At 44.6% G+C, this 19,315-nt stretch overlaps 1 protein-coding gene across 14 annotated transcripts in view; it reads left to right on the top strand.

Annotated features, from left to right (window-relative positions):
• The window catches only part of PTPRF (protein tyrosine phosphatase receptor type F), a 391,478-nt gene that overhangs the window by 119,808 nt on the left and 252,355 nt on the right, over nucleotides 1-19,315 (top strand). For all 14 annotated transcript variants that reach the window (XM_075424695.1, XM_075424691.1, XM_075424694.1 and 11 more), the window contains one exon: nucleotides 16,055-16,216. In XM_075424695.1, the coding sequence (XP_075280810.1) occupies nucleotides 16,132-16,216 (85 nt within the window). In that variant the 5' untranslated portion in view covers nucleotides 16,055-16,131. The remainder of the gene's footprint in view (nucleotides 1-16,054; nucleotides 16,217-19,315) is intronic.

The following is a 19,315-nucleotide window of genomic DNA, read 5'->3' as shown; positions in this document are numbered from 1 at the left end:
AAGCTTAAAACTGTGTTTTAAATGGATTCTTTGATTGTTTTGTAAACAGTGTCCTCCACAGGTGGGGTAAGAAAGCCTGGCCTGTACAGGGCCGTTAAAGGCTTCTGGGGCAGGAGCAATACAGGTGCTTTCAGCAGGGCGTGCGTCAGGCACCTGAGATGATCTTATGGTAGCACCATGCTGGAGCTGGTCTGCTTCTGGCCGCTGTTGCCTCTCACCACCCTCCAGCTGCGTGAGTTGAGATGAAAGGGTTCGTTATCTGATGCTTTCTCCAGAAGTTAAATGAACTTAAAGGACGTTTTTGGTTCTCTCTGCCCCCCAGTATCGATTGCTGAGCGTGGAATGGTTCAGAAGACTGTGTGTAGTTCAGGATTCAAAGCCACTTGAATAAACTCGGGGTTTAATAAACAAAAGACGGATGAGATGGTTCACTGTTTTCCCCTGCACATTTGCCTAAGGCTTTCAGCTGTCCAGAAAAATGACAAACTACATCAAACAGAACCAGTTATTGGTGGCAGGTTTTTTTTGATATTTCATTTTAAGAAAGTTGCTACTAAGGTTTTTTTCCTAGCTTCTGATACACTCTGTTGGCAAAAAAAGGGCCAAAAAATCCTGTCTGAAAATGAGCTTAAAGAGTCTGTGATGATAATCATGAATTTACAAAATCCCTTGAGATAGATATCTTTCTATATTAATACAAATTGGAAATGTTTTAAAGGTAACATTTAATAATATTTTAGCACTGTCTTCAGTAGTAGAATTTTGACCTTTTCATTGCCCCTGTGAGCCCGGGATGTTAATTGGGGAAATTGCACAAGAGACATGAGGAATGTCTGAGATAATTTACCAAATTCTGCAGGTCCTTTCTTGTGGACAAAAATACCTAAAACTTGGGCTTCTTCAACTTGTAGAGAATCTCAAATTACAAAAGTGGTACATGGTGTATGCCTTAACTCTCAGCTTGCTAACATTGCAGAGATTGCTGACTGCTCTGGAAGCTTAGGAGGATAGGGGTATGTGCGTTTACAAACTCAGAGGGGTTAAGGAGGCTTGTAGTTAATCCAAAATACAAAAATGCTGCAGCAGCAGAATTGCTTCAAGCTCTTTCAAAAGTCCTTTCAAGTTAAGATGACATTGCTTTTGGTTTAATATAATGAATTCAGTAAAGCAAGAAGGCACTAGCTGTTCTGCTTGTTCCCGCTCTCTGGTGAGGAAGTGGGGCTTATAGGATTCTCATTCGGCTAAATAAAGTTTGGCTTGCGTGTAGTGTGATAAATTCAAGTAGAACGCTTTCAAAGATAAAGAGCCAAGCATCTGCAGCTTTTGTGCCTCCAGTAACTTGCAAGAAACACTCTTGGAATGCTGATGGAAAAGGGCTTGGGGGTGGTGGGCTTTCCCAGGGCAGTTGGTCTGTCTGAAAAGAAATCATCAACTTTGCCTGGTTCGTACAACTGGCTGTCAGTAGTTATTCAGTCTTGGTCTTAACGACGGTTGCTGCCTATGAGTCTGATGGGCCAGTCGTTTCGGTTGGCCTGGCCGGTGCCTCCTCCCTTCAGGCTGTGGTTTGATCAGCTTTTCCCTTCCTGTCCGCACAGTGAAGAAAGAAAATCCCGCTGGCTCCTCCGGCAGTGCAGGTGCTGCTCGGCAGCGAAGGCCCTCGAGGATGTTGCAGGATGGGTGCTTGCGGCTGGGTAGCGGTGCTTGCTTGGCTCTCGAAAGGTTGCCCTTCTCCCAGCCACGTTCCAGGGTTGGGATCGATCTTGCAGCCGTTCATCCACCGTAACGCCAGAGCTCGGAGCCCAGCGTGGCTGCAGGCAGCCCTCCTGGGGAAGGCTTCCGGACAAGCATGCGGCAAGCGTTGGTCCAGCTTCTGGTGGTCAGCAGTGAACTAATAAGTAAAAGAAACTGCAGTGTATCCAGAAGCTTTGCCGTGTAGTCAGGAGACATGGTTTTCAATGTTTGCTGGTGGAGAAATGTGCAGAGGGATGTTTGTATCTCGTGAAGTCCCAACTGTCCATTTCAGCCCTCGCGGAGCTCTCCTGTTGCTTTTGCTCAGGAAGGGTTTCCGTTTTGCAGAGATGATCAGTTTACTTCAGCTAGCAATAAGAGTCGGAACGGGTTTTTGATGAACACTGTTAAGAAGGAAACATTTTATTTTATTTTGCATTTGTAAAAATTCCATTAGGCAGTGCTGACTTCCATAGGAGATGCCAGGTCACAGGATGCTCCAGTTTGGGCAAAGACAGGTTGCCTGAACTGCAATGTTTTCTGAAGCCTGTAAGTCTCGGCAGAAGAGCAAGCCCAGAGTGCTTCTGCACAGAGATCTACAGCACCGTGGCCTGTCTGGGACGAGGCTTTAGTACTTCTGCGGGTAGGACAGGACCGCAACGAGCGGTGAGGAATCTGCAGTGCCTTGAGCAGCCCTTTACTGCCAGTGCCCTCGGTGTGACGCAGAAGGTTGATCTGTCAGAAATTATCTCTGCGAGCTTGGAGGACAGAATAAGCTTTATTATGAACAGCAGTGCTTCATGAGGAATAGCTATTAAAATTCCTTCGTGTATTCTTTTTAAAAGGGCTGTAAACAAATTGTTTCGCATAAACCACCTGCATGCATAAAACACATTTTCTATTGCCAGCGTCTCCCAGAGTTGGATTGGTGATTTAGCCCTGACAGTGTCCTGAGTACTTCGTTCTTCTGCTTAAAAAGCCGATCATTGATACTTTTCCAAATGTTTCCATGTCTTTAACGTTAGTTCAGAATATCTAATGCATTGCTCCTGCAGGAAGAGAGGGTACCAGCTGCATCAGGCAAGTTCCCATTCTGTTGCATCCTCTCCTACAGTCAGGAATGGCTTGTGTTCTTCCTGGGAGAGGTTTGAGATTCATTTTCACTAGAAGACAGGGAAAAAGTGGTAAAGGGAAAAACAGAAGACAGATGCATGAGTCTGTCACAAAGCCCTTTTCAGAAACCTTCTCTTCGCTCTGAGAAAATTACCTTGTACAATGCATATGATTTAGGCTGAATTTTTTTCCTCATATTGCAACACTCAAAAAACTATTCTTTTAAAAGGATAAAATACAAAAATAAAATTTAAGCCCAACCGTCAGTAAAGGGTAATGCATTCTGAAGCAAAGCCTCTGGGCTTTGAACCTGTGCCAGCTGACCCCTAAAATGCTGCTGGTGGGGTACTTCTCTGCTATAGCTACTTTTGAAACACTCAGTAGATACTTAGCCCCCGTAGAAGGACTTCACTTACTAGCCAGGGGGTGAGGGAGCAAGATTCTTCCAAGAGATTTCTGGGACAGTATCCAGGTCAGTGGGAAATGTCCTGGAATTTCTGACCTGAAGTCTGTAGCTCTGTCTACAGTGTCAGCCTTCCTCCTACTCATGAGTCTTGGGTAAATCTGAAGTGTTCCCCATGCCAGGATGAGCTAATTTTTTTTTTTTTTTTTTTTTTTTTCCAAACAGTAGGTGGGCTGCCTATACTGCAGGGAGTTTTGTGGCTTCTGTGTGAAGAAGAGACTCCTTCATTGCCCTGGCCTCAACCCATCTCGTTTTGGGGTCTTTGCTGCCTGATGGGAGGGGGCATTTGCTTTTGCTGGAGCTGCTCCTGCCTTCCCCACCAGTGACATAATGTTGGCACGTTCCACTTCAAATGAGCTTGTACTGGTGGTGCGTATGGTATGGCAGGAGCAGAGCTGCCCGTTTCCGGACAGGGCTCCAGCGGTACAGCAAGTCCTGTACTTGATGGGTGATGCTCCCTACGGTTTCTAAAATGTAATGCTCTGATGCAGGGATCGGGGAACGAGTGCATTGCGAAGACGGACTGGCCTCCCTGCTGCAGGGTGCACACTAGCAGCTCCTTTTGCGAGACTTTCCTGACCTTGTTTGTTTTGGACTTAGGCACCATGAAATAGCTTGTTAATTGCTGCTCATTTAGAATTATAATTAGGTGTTACCAGATGAGTTCTGTAATACTACAATTAAAATGTTATAAAAAATTTTGTGGTTTTTTAATACTTCATAAATTGGTTAAAATTTAATTCAAAGTACACTGATTGCAGGCTCTCTGTGTATGTGCATAATTATTAAAACCCACAAGGATAAAACCAAAGCAGAGATCTCTCATAGAGAATGTACCAGTAAAAACAACTGTGTCCTTTTCATCGTGTTGCTGGGGAAGGTTTGAACGATGTAGAATCCACACACTGGCTGGGGGTCAAGCAACCAGGGGCGCGAGCTCCAGCATCGGGTCCCTTCAGTAAGCAAGGAAGGGAAGTCGGGGCTCTGGTTACTGCCCTGGGTGTGAAGAGAGAAGGGTGTCTCTGAGAGCAAGGTACGGCTGAAACCGTTTGGGCTTTGCTTAGTGCCTTTGTGAAGTGCCTTGCATTGGGAAAAGCTCTTCAGCAAGCGGCAGCAGATGCCTTGGGCCTTAGAAAATCCATTATATTCTCGGTCATGTATTACCAGATCAAGACTACCTTAGTCAATGTGATGCAGAGTGCTGTGCTAGTGCAAGCGTAGTCTGGTGATTCAATTTGATTCAAAACATTTCGAGTTTTATCCTGCCTTCCAGTAGCCAGACTTCAACATGGAGCTGGCACAAACGCAGTGTTGTGTGCTCTAGCTAATTTGGTAAAACTGCCCCTCTGCTCACGCCTGGCTCAGGTCCACTTTGGCTAATGGGCTGGGCACACGTCTAGAAGCGATGGACATAGGTGCTGTGGTCTCCAAGCAAACAAGCTTTCAGGGGGAACGTCATCAAAACCCCTTCGATGCATTAGTCTGCAGGTGAGAAAAATCTTGGACATCTGGTGGCATTGCATATCCAAAAGTAAATGCTTAAAACTTGGAGCATGTTCCTCATATGTCGCTAAGGGCCTCGGAGTCGTTGTTCGCTGGCAGCTGAGGAGTTGCTCTGTGCCGCTGGTAATTTGCTGTGTTTGGATTTGATGCACAAGGTGCTGCATCTCGTGTCATTATCCCCACGCCAACATCAGCCGTGTGGAGGAACCAGGGCTGGTTCTGTCCTTGGAGCTGTGCTCAGCCAGGTCCTGCTTAAGCTTTCCTTTGGTTTTCATCAAGCTAGGTTAACGTCTTTTCACTTTAAGATCTGTTCTGTTTTTCTGATGGAAGCTTTTTGCCCTCAGGATTTTACATTCTGGCAACTAACAAAATTAAAATAGCTTTCCTCCTAAGTACTGTAAAACGTACATTGAATCTGATTTCGATGGCTCCAAGTATGCGTTTCAGCACACTAATATACGAATGGATTGAAAAAACAGCTAGCAGTAATTTTCTTTCCTTAGGTTTTACTGAATGGTATCCCAAGAAGCTGCACATTATGTATTATCCTCTTTATGTTTTACTCAAGGTCAGGTAAAGGTGATGGTCTGGAAGGAAGAGTGGATAATTTCAATAGTAAAGCTGCAAAGTTGCTGCAGACGGCATATGGGATGTCTTGTTTTTCAAAGGTCTTTCCATCTGGTATTGGCAGAAGCCTACATTACGAAAGGGCAGTTTTGTGTGAGGTACATGGTTGGTTTTTTTTTTTAGGTTGATCTTTTGTTAGGATTTAGGTTTGTCTTGACTCAGACCATTAGCATGGGACCGTTCCCCTGGTGAAGAGAACACACAGAAGTTATAAGATCTAACTGAAGTGCGGAGGAAAAGCTCTCAAAGTTTGGGGAAGAAGGAATATTTAAGATAGAATTATAAAAATCGAAAACAAGCGGTTGTCTTATGGAAGCAGAAGTGTTATGGGGATGTTTTTTTGTTTGTTTTCCTTTGAATACCGTACTTAAGGTTGAATTGCAAAACTTGAGGCTTCTAGAGCCATAGGACGTCATGGATGAGAATGATGCTGCAGGGTGAAGAATATCCTGTATCAGTCTGCCTGTGCTGTGCTGAATGTAAGAACTGATCTCTTCTGCTGCCTTGTGAGTGTAGAAATGCCAAAGCCATTGGAATCGGCTGCGTAGCTGCCGTGCACTCAATACCCTTGGCTAGCAAAGCGTGCCTTTTCTAGTAACCAAAAAATTGCTGGGTATCAAAAGCAGACACCCACCTACATGTAGCATAGATTTTATGGTGGATGAGGGTCCGTGGGAGGTACAGGATCACACAAGGTGCAAAGAGCAGTGAGAATTGTGCAGGGGTGATGATGTGCCCAGCTTACCCAAGAGGTAACGTTGTTTACGGTTGCTGTATCTTCTGGATTTCTTTCTGAGGTTGGGAGCGGCAATTGTTACAGGTTCATTAAAATGTGCAGAATATTTTTAGCTTCCCACCTTTTCTCATCTTTCTAATCTGAAGCAGATGAGGTTGCAGATACTTCATAAGGTGGCAGGCAGCACGGATCCGCAGCCACGTGGAGCTTCGCTGTCTGTTGCCTCCAAGGTTTCTGCACTTGTGTGTGCTCTGCACATGTGGGTTTACTTGCAGAGAAACGTGAGCGTGGAAGCAGGTTTTGGCCGGTTTGTCTCTGTGGACTCCTGGGATTTGCTTTGTGGTGTGAAAGATGGAAGATGGCCAGTCTGTCCAGAAAGCGTTGGATTCGCCGCAGCTGTAATGCGGCTGTTATCTCAGTCCCTCTAGCCAGGAAGTAACGCAGAAACTACTGCTTTGATCTGCCAAACAAAGAAGACTTGTAAAATATATTAATTGATTTTCTTCTATCAAACTGTTTTGAACATACAGCCTCAGATCTGAGCGAGACAAAGTCTGATGTGTAGATATTTTATGTGTCTTGGTGTACAGAATGTGATGCAAGAAATCTGAATTTAATTTTTAGCCTGAAGTGCTAGTGAAGGAGAGAAATTGTATTTTTGGACTGAATCAGAGTTAAGACTGACTTTGCCACCATTAATTTGGGATTTCTTAATTGACAGCCCTTTGGTTTCTTCACCTTCAATAAGCATTATATTACACCTAGGGCCTGATTTTTGTTTACATCCCTTTAGTGTGGCCTGGGTACTATGTCGTATATGCTACCTCCGAGGGTGTTTTCTTTTGCCAAACCAAAGCAAGGGGGCCTTAGTAGAAGGAAAAAAAAAAAGGGGGGGGGGGGGTAGTCATAAATTTAGCATCTTATTACAATAAGCTTGATTGCATCTTGGTTTCTTTATAGGTTACAGAAACAGTTTTCATTTTTCATACAGAAGGCAATTGCGTGAAACTTGTGCTTTCATAGTTCCTGCTTATTAATTGCGAAGGGAATTTCTGGGTGCTGTCTTCCATGGTAACAGCCAAATGCCTCCAGAACCAGAGGACTGCAGGATGCTGGGGGCGTTCTGCATGGAGAGAGTTCAGTTTAATAAATGTAATAAGCCCATTTACCCTACCGGGCTATGTTAACTACCTGCTTATAAACTGAGCATACGTAATGTTTGGGCAAAGGTTAGAGAAGCAGTTTGTAGGAAAGGCTAGCTCCGGAGCACACCAAAGCAGCAGCTATTCTTATTTTAGCCCTCAGTAACACACACAATAATGGGGTTCAAGCAGTATCTGTGGTTGAGGCAGTAATAACAACTACGATATAATTAACTTCAAAACCCTTTAGGAGAGAATAATTCCAGAATCCAGCATTGAAAATGTTCATGGTTTCACAAGATGAGAATTACAGAAAGTTTAATTGGATATATAAAGCCTCCAGTAGGGCATAAGTTGTCTGCTAAATGATGGCATTAGGAAAAGCCAGCCCCGTGGCAGCCTGCTGCTGTCTTCTCCTGCACGGTCTTTGAGGTGGCTGACGGGAGCTGGCTTGGGCTGGGGTCCGGGCTGATGCAGTGCTGCTGCTCCTGTCCTGGTGGTGACCATGTCCAGAACGGGCAGCAGCCAAGGTGTGTTTATGAGCTTGCCACTTCACAGGCACTCGGTGGACCTGTGGAGGAGGGTTGTCGTCTCTGTTAGCAGATCAAAGCAGTAAGCCCGTTTCACTCGATCGCCGCACGTGACAGCGGCTGTGAGATGGTGGGTGGAGGTTCTGTCGCCAGTGTGTGCACGCTTTCCAGAGCCCGACTTAAAATAGCTCCGGACACGAGTAGTTGCTCGGCGTTATTTAATCACCCGTGCATTTGTCAAGCTGCTGCTGAGTCAGCAAGGTTAAACTTGTTTGTAGGATCCTCGTGTGTGTCTTCGTGAGTGGACACGACTGCGGTGTGCATGGTGCATGAGTACAGTCATTGAGCTCAGAGGGGCCAAGAAGAAGATCAAAATGTGGAGAATGGTGCTAAACTTCAGAAATGACAACTAAAACGATAGTGAACAAATTACTCTGAAGCATCCCTAAAATTAAAATAGGAGAAAGTAAGAGCAGAAAAGAGAAGTGGAGGAAGGGGAGGGAGAATTGAACCAGTTCCTTCATGTGGTTTGAAACCAATAGCAGAGCGTAAGAAAGCAAGCTGGGAAAAGCAATTAAATTAGCAAAGCTGGGAATAATTCACGCTAACTAGATGGCAGGTTTGAGAAGCTGTTCGAGATGAAAACTTGGAAATCCAACTCCCGGGTGTTAGTAGTAGAGTGTATAAAGTAAAACAAGTATAAAAGGAAAATTGAAAGACCCAAGGTGGGCTTTCAAGAACTAATGCCATACATAGAAGATAAATATTTTAGGCATATCAGTGCCATTGTCTTGTGTGAAAATTGGGTTTACTGAATGATGGGAGGTTAAAGATGGCAATTAAGGAAGAGAAGGGTACTGCTAAAAAGGGAAATTATTTCATTGCATCACTTTTTAACTGCTAAAAAATGTTCTGGAAGACTTAGAACTAGTATTGTGCCCAGTCTTTCTAAATATAAAAGATAAGCAAATTTCAGATATTGAGATCTTGGCAAAAGCAGCTTTAGAATAAGCTATTAATCTGAAAAGCATTAACTGAGCAGACCCCAATAGTATGCTATGTTATATAAAACATAACTGAACCTCCAGCAAAAGTAAGGTATTTTTCATTAAGAGCCACTTTTCCAGAGAAAATAATAGGATACCTGAAAGATCATGTTTTCATAGGGTCTGACTTCATGGATTCTGCAAAGGAAAGCTGTTGTGGTGGTTGCCTGAAGTGCCCAGGAAGCTGCCAGAGAACAAGGTTACATCCAGGAGGTCTCTGAAACATCTCTACGCTGAGGCCAGTAACGAAGCTGAGTAGGTGCGTGGATAGAGCAAAGGGGTTCCTACAAATCGGAAACTGTTTAGTTTGAGTTAGGATTGATGTAGGATTTAGTTTGATCTCAAGCCAGTAGACACCGTGCAAAAATCCTTGAGGGGAAAGAAGGACAGATCATCCCTCTTCTGGTTGATCATCTGCGTTCTTGCTGTTTTGGTGCTGCGCTTTGCCAGCTCAGTCAGTCTGAGAGATGCAGCTCTAGCAGGTTTGGCGTTGCTGGAGCCAGGTGCAGAAATAATGGTACCACAGCCGGACAGTAAATGGCAGTGGGCTGTGGTGTGTTGTAAGCAGCAAGCCCAGAAGGATGGTGTTTCTCAGCTCTCCCTCCCCTTAGTTTAAAACCTTCCATTCTGCATCCTGGATGCACGGAATTTGATGCCAAGGAGTTGGGGCTTAGAGGACCGGACCTGGTACCTTGTGATTCTAATCTTTACACTGTTTTCCATCGTGCTGACCACAAGCCTGCAATGGCATGGTCATTTCTATTGAGTATATTGTCACGTGTGTAGTAATTTGTAGAAGCAGCACAGGAATTCTTGCTTTGTGGAAGTGCCTGACGTGAGCACATTCCTCCACATTAGCAGAGTTTGCAAGTAGCTAAGGAATAGCCGAATTTCTTTTTAATTTTTATGGCATTTTCTGCCCTCCGGGATCTTTAATCCACATATCCTGTTGCACTGCTGGGCCTGTTCTGTAAATGTAAAAGACCTCTGTTGAAAGGGCGATGGGCAATAGTTTACTTCTTCTAAGGAGACTTTGCACAGGCGTGAAGAGCCGATACACTCGGGGAGGGTGATCTACAGCGATCTGTATTTAGTGCTCACTGTGAGTGATGGCTGGGCTTGTGAGGCTCAAGGCTGATCTATATTTTAAGTGGACATTTTGACTTATCACCGTAGTTATTTAACAGGGCCCTTCATAATCCCTGTTCCACTGGAAAAAATCCTCCTTTTTATCTAGGATTGTCTGCAAGCAATGACACCTTCAGAAATTAGTATCTTCAGAAGCAAATGTAGCCATTAAGGCGGACAGGTGTATCCAAGCTGTGCTTGCATCCCTCTTCAGTGCTTCTCTTTTGCTCTGCTCCGCTCCTTGGGTCGAGTTGTGATGTGTGTTCGGGATCGCAGAGATTTGTAGCTGGGCCACCTTGTTGCTGAAGTCTTAATGCTTGTTTTTTTTAATGCTTTGCCAAAATAAGGAAAATCTTTTTGAAGTACTTCTGAATTGTTCTTGCTTTTGCATATATTTCCCCATACCAATCTGCCTCTGTTCAAGTTTTTTTTCGCTAGATTATGGGATATTTTGCAGTGATTATTTTTGGTTTTTTCCACTCTGTTTTTAACTTCTATCCAAACAGATGATGAAACATTTTCCTGCTGGGATCTGTTCTCTCTTCTGGTTTGTGGTTTGGGTATTTTTTTCTTTTTTGGAGAGTTTACTGAGACTATTCAACATACACTTTCTTTTGCTCTGTCTCATTCCATTACTCACAGTTATATGCCTGTGGCTAATTATACTCCTCCACTCCTTTCTTGGTGTTTGTATCCTTCATGTACTTACAGATGGTTATCAAATCCCCATCTTGCTTAGCCAGTCTGTCTAGCACTTGCGTCTTGACAGAGATTTTTATCCTTCCCTGGTCTTGAATTGCTTTGCTCATCCCTTCTCTCCAGATGGTTTGAGAGTCTTCAAACTGGTGCTTTAGCCCTGCTCACACCTGGGTCCTGCAGGTAATACCTTTGCTTGTGTAGCAGTCGCTTTAGCTTTTGGCCATTTTACTGTGTTGCGAGTTCATATGAAGTTCCTCCCTAAATCTGTGTTAGTGTTGCCATCTTCATATATCTCCCCACTGAATCTCTCTAATACGTTCCCTGCATGTGGGAGTTTGGATTGAAATGAGACTCATTTTGTCTTTTTTGGCCATATTGCTGTACTCCCCAAGTCTCTTTATATTATATTTCTTGCAGAAAAGCACAAAGAAATCTATGCTAAAGGAATACTAATGTAGTGAAGTGAAACATTCAAAAGTCATTAACTTGCGTGTAACTGTGGTTCTACAACTTTTAATGTGTGCGATGTGATGATCTTGAATTACACGGTGTGTCGTGGTTTTCCTCCTCTTCCTTCAGAGCAAAGACGAGCTGTTATATACAGAGTGAAGCAGCTGAGCTGTAGCCAATTACTGTCCCCATTTTTAATAGAATAAATACCTGCCTCATTGCTCTGTGTGGCGTGTGCCCCCTCCTTGCTCGCTTGATTTTTTATTACCATCGTTTGTGTGACACCCCAAAGTATTGTGGTGACTGGGTCCCTCTGGAGCACTGGTTCCCCTTCAGGGTATTTGTGTGAAATACGAAGTTGTGCGTAGGTGTCCAGAAGGAAAATTTGGTTTCATTATGTGTTGCACATGGTAGAGTCAGGAGAAGCTGATGCAATTTTAGACCCTCCTTTACTATCGTCCGGGTGTGTACAGTTGGTATCTTCTGACCTTCATCTGTGGGCTCAGTTTGAGAACGTTTAAGAAGTTTCCACCTTGAAGAGCAAACACAATTGTTTCACGTTCCTTTAGGAAAAGATACTGTTATGTCTTCTAGTCAGAGAAGGACGTTGCTTATGCACTGGGCTTACCTTTCTACCCTGTAAGTTCCTAGAGAGTCTCTTAACCGTGTTTCACACACACACAACTGAACCTGGCAGTTCTGTGGACATACAGGGCTTCCTGGAGGGAGCATTTTTGTGCTGACTTGTTAGATACTTTGGGTTGCAAAGTAGCTTAAACTTAAAAAGCAGGTTTAGTGCAGTATTTTTGTCCCTGCCTTGGAACGGGCAGGCTTGCTTTGGGGATGCTTTTCTTCACTATGCTGTTCGCGGCTGGTGACCCATGTGTGACACTTGCTTTAGTTCAGTTTAGCTTCCAGAGGAGTTCATAGAGGACATGATCTATTCAGTGCTGGTTTGAAACTCCTCTCGACTCTTTAAAGTTGACTGCTTTTTCCAATCTCTTTGCCATCTCCTGTGGGACATACTCATTGCCAGAATTTCCTAGTACCGTATGAGCTGTTGGCATTCTTGGCTCTGTTTTAAATGAGTCCAGCTTTTTCTGCTTGTCTGAAAGAATCAAACCATGTAGGTTTCAAAAATGTTCTCAAGACTACCTCTTTTACATCCACCTGCCCCACGGCAAAATCAGCTATATTTAAATGAAGTTTGCTGATTTTTTGTTCTGCTTTCCTGCTTTCTAGTTTTCTGCCAAACTAGCGCTCGATAGCTCTAACATTGGGTTTGGAGCAGAGGCAGGTTTTCAGCTTGCTAAACTGAAATCTGTTTTTACAAAGCCATCTGGAGTGTTCAGCCTCAGCCGCCTCCTGGGTTACGTGGCCTGGAGTTTATAACGTTGCCAGGACCAGGCGCAGAAGTAGCAGTGAGAAACTGTTTTGAAAAAGCTGCTTGTACTATGTCTGGGCTCCTAAATGCAATAGTAGTTGTGAGATGCTAGCCAAAGCAGTGAGATTAAAGGAGGCCTTCAGATGAAGGGACTTGAGGTCATCTGGTGCACAGCAGATAATTCCAGATGCGAGAGAGAGCAGCGTGAAGAGGCATGAGGTTGTCGGGACAAAAGGAATCGTAAGTGTCTGAAGAGCATTAGTTTGTTGGTTGTGTTGGTCTTGATTTTGCCACAGGAATACTGACTCTGTATCTCTTTAGCTCGTTACCAAAATCTACCAACGTTGTGTGGTTTATAGCTACTTTCTGTCTTAGGCTGCCTTTCTGCCCCAGGAAAGGAAGTTTTCAGTGTTGGTTTGAGACGGCTGTCTCTCAAAAACTGTCAGAGGAACACTGGCCTTCCGAGGGTTAACAGCTTCAGCTAACACCCTGTCGCCTTGCGTTGAATGTTGGGTTGTCTGGTTGGCGGAGAGCACCTCGCTTCTGAAAACGAGAGAGCTGAACCGCTGGGAGAGGCTTTTTCATATTCTCAATTTCAAAAGAGAATGACAGCTACTGAGATTTATAAAATTTTAAAACATTCCAATTTAAAGGGCTTTAAATATTGAATGCAGACAACTTTTCCACAAGCAGAGGAACCATGGAAAGAGGAAGTAGCAAAGTTTGATCCTGTTCAGGGCCAAAGGTGCTCTATTAACTTTGCAGGGACAGACAGCAGTCTTGCATAAGAAAGTCTGGCTTTTCTACCAGATGGTAAATTATTATAGAGCATTAAACAGTTGCAAAAAGATCAAGTCTATAAAGCATCTGCTAGGGTAACTGATAATTCATCAGTTTTGCATGATGCACGTTGTATGGATCTCATGGGCTTGGGAGGAAAGTTATAAATCTGTCAGGCTTGAAATTGGAGAGAAGCTTGATCACATTTGCTGAAAGAAGAGAGAAATCGAGAGACAGACGTATTCTTTAGCTGAGGTTTTTGTGTTTCTGAGAGTTACTCCTGAATGAGGGCTGTGGAGGTGCCATTCACGTGACTTCTGAGCAATCTGCACTCAAGATACACCATCAGATCAGGCACTTTAGTTGTTAATGGAAGTGAATGAAAGAGGAAAAACTCTCTGAAAGCTATTCATCCCCAATCTGGTCTGATACATACCTAAGGTGTTTTCAGCACCACCTGTAAAACTTGTTCTCTGTCCTAATCTGAGAGAGTTTGACACACATCATTAGTTTTGACACAGTAATTTCAACCCTTGGTGTTTTTTTTTCACGCCCCCTGAGAAAAGTAGCCTCCTAAGATTCTGGCTGCCATTGAGCCAGATGTAATGCAGCTTACAGTGTGCTTTAGTGGGTTTGCTTCTCTGGGCTGCACAAATTAGCACTGTACACGCAGAATTTAGAGACATAATCCTCACTCTTAATCCAGGCACCACTTCTCTTTCCGGTGTGGGCCATATCTGGAGAGCTGGCTAACACCAAGCAAATGGCTGGGGAATTGAGCGGAGTTTTTCGTTGGTATAGAGCTTATGCGGCTATAAAGATACAACTATCTATCTGTCTCTGCCGTGTAAGACATGTTAATGGTGCTTTTAGTAATTCTTTGGTGAGAGATGAATGAGGATGTGGAGGTTGGAGAGCAACAAAGAGAAGTGAGTGTGTGGCTGGTACGAAGAGCCTATCTTGCAGTATTCAAAGTCTTGCTGCTGAGCTTACCTGGATTTATGCTTTCTCATTGAGATAATAAAAGCAGGATGAGATGATCAGTATTCTCTCTGCATGTAGGTTAGAAATAGGTTATTTTGTAAAGTATTTTCAGATGTCTTGGGTGTAGAAGACGTTGCATAAATAAAGATTTCTCTGTATTGTGTGATACTATAACGTGTGAAAAGATTTACTGTGCAAATACAGTAACAGAATGGAGAAGAATCATGATCTGCTGTTTGTTAGTACGATGCGATGTAAATATTTGCCTAGATAGATTCTCTTGGGGGTTCTTGTGGATTTCCCTGAGCACCATCATTCCTGGCATTCTTTGAACACTGTTTTTGTCAGATGTAAACATGTTTGTAACATGTGATACCTCCATCAAAAGCTTCATTGTTCTCAAAAAAAGAAAGTAATACATTTCCAAAACCCCAGCAAAATGCAAAAATACTTTTGTCAGAGCAGTCTGTCTGCAGCATGAATTGAGTGGTGGGTCGTGCCACGTACAGCCTGTCCACTTGCAGATACTCGGCTTCAAAGATACTCATGGGATCCAGAATCTTATGCCACTGGATAACTCATTTCACCGAGGCACTGTTGAAGTCCTGGGAAACCTTCAGGTCTCCAGTGGTTTCCTTTTGTCCTCTGCAGGCTGCTGAATCTCGGGCTGGCAGCTGCCACCGTGAGATTTTTTCACTATTAATTCTGTGTTACAAACTTTCAGTAACTCTTGCAGCTTAGTGAAGGAGAATCTCATCAACTTTTGAATGACTCTTGAGCTTGCGTTGAGATACCCAGCACTGAAAGAGTGAGCCCCTGTCCCTGCTGAGTGTTGTCACTTTGAGGGAATGGGGCTAGCTAGCTCCTTTAAAATCTGTCGTAACAGGCAGACTTTGGACTTCCAGGTGAAAGTAAAATGAGTATATTCTCATAAAAAGATAAAGAAGGCAGATACACAGAAACTGTGTTCTTTTTGAATACCTGCCTGTTTTGGTTGGGTTTCAAGGAATTTTCTGTGTTTCTATAGGCAAGTAGATGCCCAAGTTAAGCTTATTTCCAAGATAATTTGCTTTGTTTTAGAGAAGGAATATCCAATCCTCAGTCTTTTTAGGTAGTCCTCCTCTCCGTTTTTGGGAGGTTGAAGCTTAGGTCTTTGCGTTGGGTAAAGCTTCCCTGTATAGACACTTTTCTTAATAGTCTTCTACTGGGGCTCTGGTAGCCCTGTGAACTGACAGCTGGTTCAGTTCAGCTTCTCTTTCTCCTGCTTGGACCTGTCGAGGCTTGTCTGGCGTACACCAGCCCAGCTGGATGGACCGAGCTACGATTAACATGTAGTTGACCGCAAACCATCCTTCATATGCAGTCAAGCACGTCTGTCTTGGACAGATGGATGAGGAGGAGTTACATGAGCCTAAGACCATTTCTTGTGTGGTAACATGCAGCTGCAGAGCTATTTGTTGTGAGTAAGAACAGCTAGAGGATGCATGAATAGGCCATAATAGAGACTGGACATTAAGATAAACTGGGAGATGGGCATGCATTTATGCCTCATGACCCTTGAAAACTGTTTATTGGATTTGGGGACATCAGTGTGGAGCCCCGCTGCTCAAGCAGGAAAGATAGTTAAATTTCCCTTTAGAAATATCTGTGACTATGTCTTTACAATGTAGTTTGATATATCGGCAGGTAGTCTGTGTGTCATATTTGATCATTTTCCTTTTCTTCCTCTCTCGGTTTGCAGGAGTAAGTCTGTGTCTGTAACACTGGATGTACTGACCGCTTGCTTCAGACGGAAGAGGACTTGCTCTGCTTTGGAATATGGTGCCTAACTTCTGCGTCCCAGTACTCACTGTGCCAGCAGCCATCCTCTGCTGCTTGATGCTGCCTTTAGCGGGAGCGGACAGTAAGTAACATTGAATTTCGGAAAACTTGAGTGCCTTGCAAAATTTCTTCCAACAAATATTAAGCCTTCTTGGTTTGTACTGGAAACACTGAGGACTAAGGGATAATCTCCCCAAATACCTTATATTCCAGTGTGTGCAATGCAGAAAATAGTATGTATGTGAAGGGGCACAAGTAGAACTAAATAGGCTGACAGAATTTATTCAATCGCAGGAAGAGCTTCTGTAGTAGCTGCAAGATCAAAACCTGACAATTTGATTTCTAACATGTACAGATGAGTAAATAAAATTGGGGGTGGAGGAAGAGAGAAGTATTGGGGTCGCAGTAATCCTGTTGCTTTATTTTCCTTGTTCTGTTACTAGCTTTTGTAATTTGTGTAGTACTAGTACTGAGACATCTCTCCTGAGTCAGCGCGTGACTGAGAGCTGTTGGGGAAAGGGTGTCAGCTTTTACCTTCTCGGGTAGCTCTCCTGCACCTGTATTTCAGCAGAATTGGAATTGGATGTTTCCTTGTGGTCGTGCTTTAAACTGTTGTGTCTGTGCCTGTTGTCCTGGTAGTCTTATAGTGCTGCTGTGCCTGGCTTTGATCAGTCCCATCCAGGCCAAGGAGAAAGCTGTGCACGGAATGCTGTTGTGGACAGGCAGGAGGAGAGAAACTTGGCTGATGATGGGCTACTGAAAATACTTTAAAGTAGGAATTGCCCATCGAATGAGTTATGCAGAGTGCAGGATACCTTGTGGGTTCTTTGTGTAGTCTTGGTTTTCATAACTCATCTGTCTTTGCTATGCTATCCCCAAGTATTCGTGCAGCGCTGCTCCCCCTTTTTTTGCCAGTAACCATTTTTTCAGTGACCAGACATTTGCGTATTGATGGCAGACTCTGGCAGTTGTGAATACTCCGTGCCTTTGAAAGCACCCAGGGCTCCTGGGACACTTGAGTCACATAGAGGTGACCGTGATGCACCTCCTGAACTGCCACCAGTCATCTGCTTCTCACTCCAGCTTTTGTCACCAGGCTTACAGTTAAGATGTAATTTTGTGAAAGTTGAAGGAAATCTTGATAATGTGCTAGTAGGAGCCTGGCTGAATGGGGAAAATGGACTGGGGGTCCTAAACGTCCTTGGCTGCACAGAAAGGAATAAATTTAGAGAAGCTGGAGAGAAGAGGGAAGGGAGAATGTGAATGAATACATGTTCATTGTTTTTGTCACCACTGGGGATGACTTGCAGAGGCAGTGGATTAGCGTGTAGTCTGTATAAGTCTGAGCTGCCCAGCTAAACTGGGGGTAGCAGCTGTCTCCTTCCTCAGCTTTCTTCCCTGGCTGCTGGTGCTGCTGGAAGATGCTTATTCAGATCACTTTATGACTACACATTGTAGCCCATTTTGGAGTCTGGCACAGAGAAGTATACGTTGAATGTTCTGAGGTGTATAAAAATTCCCTGAGGTTCATTAGCTTTATCCTGGCCCCTGCAAAGGCAAGAAGCATCACTCCATCAGGTATGCAGAAGCTGGTGGAGCTTGAGATGTCCTAGGATGGTTCTTGGCCTGAGGACAACTTGCAGTAGACATGGTTTCCTAATTTTGTGGAATACTTCCACATGCTTAAATTTAACAAAACTGGCTCTGTTACACAGGCCCAGATCCAAATATTGGTGTCTCAGATGTGAAACGTTTCTCTGTTGAGAAGCAAGCATATCGGTATGTACGTCTTTTTCTCTGGCACAGACTGACTCTGAATTACTTTTTGCTAATCTGGAAGGCAGATCTGGAGGACAACGACCTTTTAACCGCCACAGCCACAACGGATTAGCCAAGGGTTCCCTAGGATGGAAAGTGTTGCTCTGTGTATTTTAGCAACTTACAGCTTTTCGATTATCTTACACTATTGAATCTTGCCACCGACTCTCAGTGGCAGGGAGCTATATGAAAGGGCCTGCTCTGCACATCTGCAGAGGGGAAGAAAATCATCCCCAAACCTTGCGTATTTTGTGTCCTGCCACCAGTGATGCAGACAGGCAAGACACTGTAGTGAATGCAGCACTGGGGAGTCCTGGTTCAGGACAGCACTGAAGGGCGAGGGGAAGGAATGATGATATCTGCACGCTGGAGCTTACTGCAAGAGCTGGAGAGGGATGCTGTGAAAGGAGCACCACATATGCACCCTCTTCAGTTCTGTGGTCCCTTAGGGGACCATCCTGTTGGCTCCAGTCAAAGACCGTTTATTTACATGGATTCCTGATGTAATATGGCTGCTCCTGGGCTTTCGCTGTGTTTCTTTTCCCCATTGCAGCGCTGCTTGGAGACAGTGGAGGGATGGGTAGGCTCTGTATCTGCAAAGCATTCCTACATTTCCCCAATTGAAAGCAGTGTCATAGTGGGAGCAGGGTTATCGCTGGAATTCCTGGAGTCAGTCCCCAAAATCACTTTTTATAGGTGCAGTGAGGATCGAGGCCAGGGAAGGAGGGCTGTGCTGCATCCCTGGCAGCAGGCTGCCTGTGGCTGGGTGCTCGGGGAGCACCCACAACTCGGGCTTCCCTGCCGTCCCCCGCCTGCGCTTTGGAGCTGCCGTTGTCGCAGCACATCTCAGTGTGGCTGCCGTAGCTCCCTGACAATTAGGCAGCTGGCAGATAGCTAGACACTAACACCTGAGATAAAACAGACTGAATATGTATCGCCTAGCGGGAATTAGCACGGGGCGTGCACTGCGATGCCTCTCCTGGAGTGGAGTTCACAGCAGCTGTGAGTGAAGTCAGCGCTGAGGGATTGAAGGGGCACCCGAAGGTTAGACGAGTGGCAGCGTGTCAGGAGAAGGGGGTGACTCTGGGTGCCCCCCAGCCAGCAGCATGGGAGTGGTGGTCTCCCCGCCACTCTGGTGGGTGCTGGGAGGAGAAGGTGAGCGGGAAGGGCCCCGTGCGCCTGAGCGGTGGGTGCAGAAGTGCTAATTTGGCAGAAAGCACTTTCAAATCCTCCTCGGCTTTTACAGACTGCAGTAAGAAATTATTAAGTTTTCTCTGTGATCTGACTGTGTTCCTGTCAGGGTGACCCTAATTCCATTAGAGCAGCTCGGCGCTGATTCAGGATGGCTGTTTTACACTTTCTC

The sequence above is a fragment of the Opisthocomus hoazin genome, chromosome 6 (genome assembly GCF_030867145.1).
Source record: "Opisthocomus hoazin isolate bOpiHoa1 chromosome 6, bOpiHoa1.hap1, whole genome shotgun sequence".
NCBI lineage: Eukaryota > Metazoa > Chordata > Aves > Opisthocomiformes > Opisthocomidae > Opisthocomus > Opisthocomus hoazin.
This window is presented reverse-complemented; position numbering and strand designations above follow the sequence as displayed.